At 31.8% G+C, this 3,144-nt stretch overlaps 1 protein-coding gene across 1 annotated transcript; it reads left to right on the top strand.

Annotated features, from left to right (window-relative positions):
* Positions 1-573: 573 nt before the first annotated feature.
* Positions 574-2,609, top strand: LOC122289020 (protein TORNADO 2-like). The gene is made up of 2 exons (XM_043095897.1): positions 574-1,205; positions 2,085-2,609. Exons 1-2 carry the CDS (start codon positions 708-710, stop codon positions 2,400-2,402), a joined length of 816 nt encoding a protein of 271 aa, XP_042951831.1. The 5' UTR covers positions 574-707; the 3' UTR covers positions 2,403-2,609.
* Positions 2,610-3,144: the final 535 nt, after the last annotated feature.

Genomic DNA, 3,144 nt, shown 5'->3' with positions numbered 1-3,144 from the left:
TTTCATTTCTTCAGTTAAAATATTAAAATATTCTAAACTTTCATTTCAAAGGATTAAATGACCTCTGAAAATATTTTTTTAATATTAATTTAATTATAATATAATTATTAATATATTAAATTGGTAAAATTATAAAATGTGATAAAAGTAAATTTTTTAAAAAAATATTAATTTAATAATATATTATTATTATATAAAGAATGAATAGATAATCTAATGTAGGGATTGAATTTAGATGGAATAGGAAAATGCAAAGAAGTGTTGATATTGGCCAAATTTAAAGATGAATTTGGCCAAACTAATGAGAATGCTCTAACAATGACAGTTGGGCGTGTCCTCTAGGCTAATTTTTATTTTTTAATTTTTCTTATTCATGTTTTTTAATATTTTTAATAAATATAAAAATATATTAATATATTAATAATAACTTTTTAATATTTTTAATAAATATAAAAATATATTAATAATAAATTTCTTAATTAATAAGTAAAAGAAAAAAATTTAAAAAAAATATATATATAAACGACAAAAAATGAGGTGATAAAATTGAGGGTTGAAGTATCATTATTCTTTTATTATATAGCTAAACTCTCCTACGTTACTACGTACAGACACCTCTTTCCCGGCCATTTTATGTACATTAATTGGGAATTCTCAACACCAAGCAAAACCCTGAACATACATCCTAAGCTGTGTGTCTAACCACAATGGCACTGAGCAATAATGTTATCGGAGGCATCAATTTCATTGCCATGCTGCTCTCAATCCCAATCATTGGATCTGGAATCTGGCTCTCCACAGAACCAGACAACTCTTGTGTGAAGATCTTACAATGGCCGGTGATCATTCTGGGGATATTGATCTTGGTTGTAGCACTAGCAGGCTTTGTCGGAGGGTTTTGGAGAGTCCCATGGCTCCTAATATTCTACCTCATCGCCATGCTTATTCTCATAATATTGCTTGCTTGTCTGGTGGTTTTCATCTACATGGTCACCCTCAGGGGCTCCGGCCACCATGTACCGAGCCGGAATTACTTGGAATATCATCTTGATGACTTTTCAGGCTGGCTTCGTCGAAGGGTTCAAAGTCCTTTTAAGTGGGATCGCATAAGGAACTGTCTTAGTTCCAAAACTTTGTGTGCAGAGTTGAATCAGAATTATCGTATGGCTCAAGACTTCTTTAATGCACGTATTAGCCCCTTACAGGTAATAATCTAATCCTAATTTCATTTATTATTTAATGCGAACTGTTTCTTTGTGAAAGTTGTAACGTCTTTAGAACATGGTTCAAGAATGAAGAACAAGTAATATTGAATGAGAAATTTAATAGATCGATCTTCATGATTTTTTGTTGCTAGAACAATGAGTGTTTACTACTGTGAAATAAGAAAATTGGTTTTCTATTTCTTTTTATTTATATATTGCCGGGCACACACTGTTTTATATACGAATGAGATTGAACAATATTTTTGAAAGAAAAATGATTCAATCGCGAAGAAATTTCATCGAAATAAAATGATGAATTGACATAAATAAAAGTAGCTTTGCAACATGACGTACCACTTCAAGTCACATTAATTTATGCGATTTTTATTTTTATGTAATCTTTTTGTTATTATAAAAACTCTACATTCAATTACTTTTACGTAGTCTTTGTTCTTTGTGCACTATACTAATCTGATTAGTTGGATCATTTTTTTTAAATATAAAATAATTATTTTGATCAATTACATCAATAGAATGTATAAAGACTATGAATAATTATTTGGAACATAATTATTGTGAGTAAAGCATTTATCTTTTTAAAAACAAGATGTAAATCTGGTTATGTAAATATGTTTAAAGCAAAAAAGAAAACGGCATATTCGACCATAAAAGCTGCCTACCAAAGAGGCATCTTTCTATCTGATTTTCAAATTATTCTTAGCCTATTTACCTCCGTCTTCTCAGCTTCTTGAAAAAAACAGAGCAATTAAGTAGTTAAAGATTCCTCAACCATGTGTTAATATTCTTTTTCTGGAATGTATTCTCCATCTTTTTTAATCTTTTTTCTTCTTCCCTTATATGCTTTGGTTAAATTTACAGTCGGGATGCTGTAAGCCACCGACGGAATGCGGGTACACATTCGTGAATCCAACGTACTGGATAAGTCCGATAAACACGGCGGCAGACAAGGATTGCCTGCAATGGAGCAACGAGCAGACGCAGCTTTGCTACAGCTGCAATTCATGCAAAGCAGGACTATTGGCGAATATAAAGAAAGAATGGATAAGAGCAGACATCATATTGCTCGTAACTCTGCTAGCTTTGATATCGGTATATTTGGTAGGGTGTTGTGCATTTAGGAACGCAAAAACTGAGGATCTCTTTACCAGATACAAGCACGATAACAACTATACGTGAACGAACATGAAAATATTGTAAAATTAGACCCGCACTGCTGCACCATCACCTAGCTAGCTTGGTGAATGCGGGCGTTTTGGATTATATTTTTCGTCTCTTTCTTTTGTTGTTTTCCATGTCATTTGGGTATTGGGTACAGTACATATGCATTGGGTTTGATGACATTGATGTGATTGGTGTTGAAAAAACGATGAACGAATTCGTCAACAGCTGTGCGTGATTCACGGGGTGCGCCGAAAGCTGATTGCTTTGCTCAAGTATTTGAATTTGCATCCGACGGTGCTATCTGCCACTTTACAAAGCAGAGAAGGCATGTTATCATCTGAGCGAGGAAAGTAAAAGAAATGGGTCATGGCTGTAGGCGCTACTCTCCATGAATCAGGACGCATTTACTTTTTAGGCCATGACCCTTTGTCTGGACTCTGGCCATCATTTTGAAGAAAAAATCTTCACAATCTTTCAATATTTCACATTTTTTTTTAATTTTTATTATTTTATTTTTTATTAAATATTTAATATATAAATAATAAATTAATTAATTAAATTAATTTAAAAAGAATAAATTCAAAAAAATATATTAAAAAAATATTAAAAAATTAAAAAAAATAGGATATTGAGATGTTGAGAAGATGTGTAGCAAAATCCCATTTTGAATGTGCCCCTTTTGCTAAAGATTTCATCCACTCCTTTATAGATAGATGGCATATCCAACAACTGTAGTCTGTCGATCAAATGTACATCA

Source organism: Carya illinoinensis, chromosome 12, assembly GCF_018687715.1.
Source record: "Carya illinoinensis cultivar Pawnee chromosome 12, C.illinoinensisPawnee_v1, whole genome shotgun sequence".
NCBI lineage: Eukaryota > Viridiplantae > Streptophyta > Magnoliopsida > Fagales > Juglandaceae > Carya > Carya illinoinensis.
This window is presented reverse-complemented; position numbering and strand designations above follow the sequence as displayed.

Coding starts and splice junctions, on each gene's coding strand:
- LOC122289020 (XM_043095897.1), top strand. CDS start 708: ATGGCACTGAGCAATAATGTTATCGGAGGCATCAATTTCATTGCCATG. Junction 1,206..2,084: donor CACGTATTAGCCCCTTACAG/GTAATAATCTAA, acceptor TTAAATTTACAG/TCGGGATGCTGTAAGCCACC.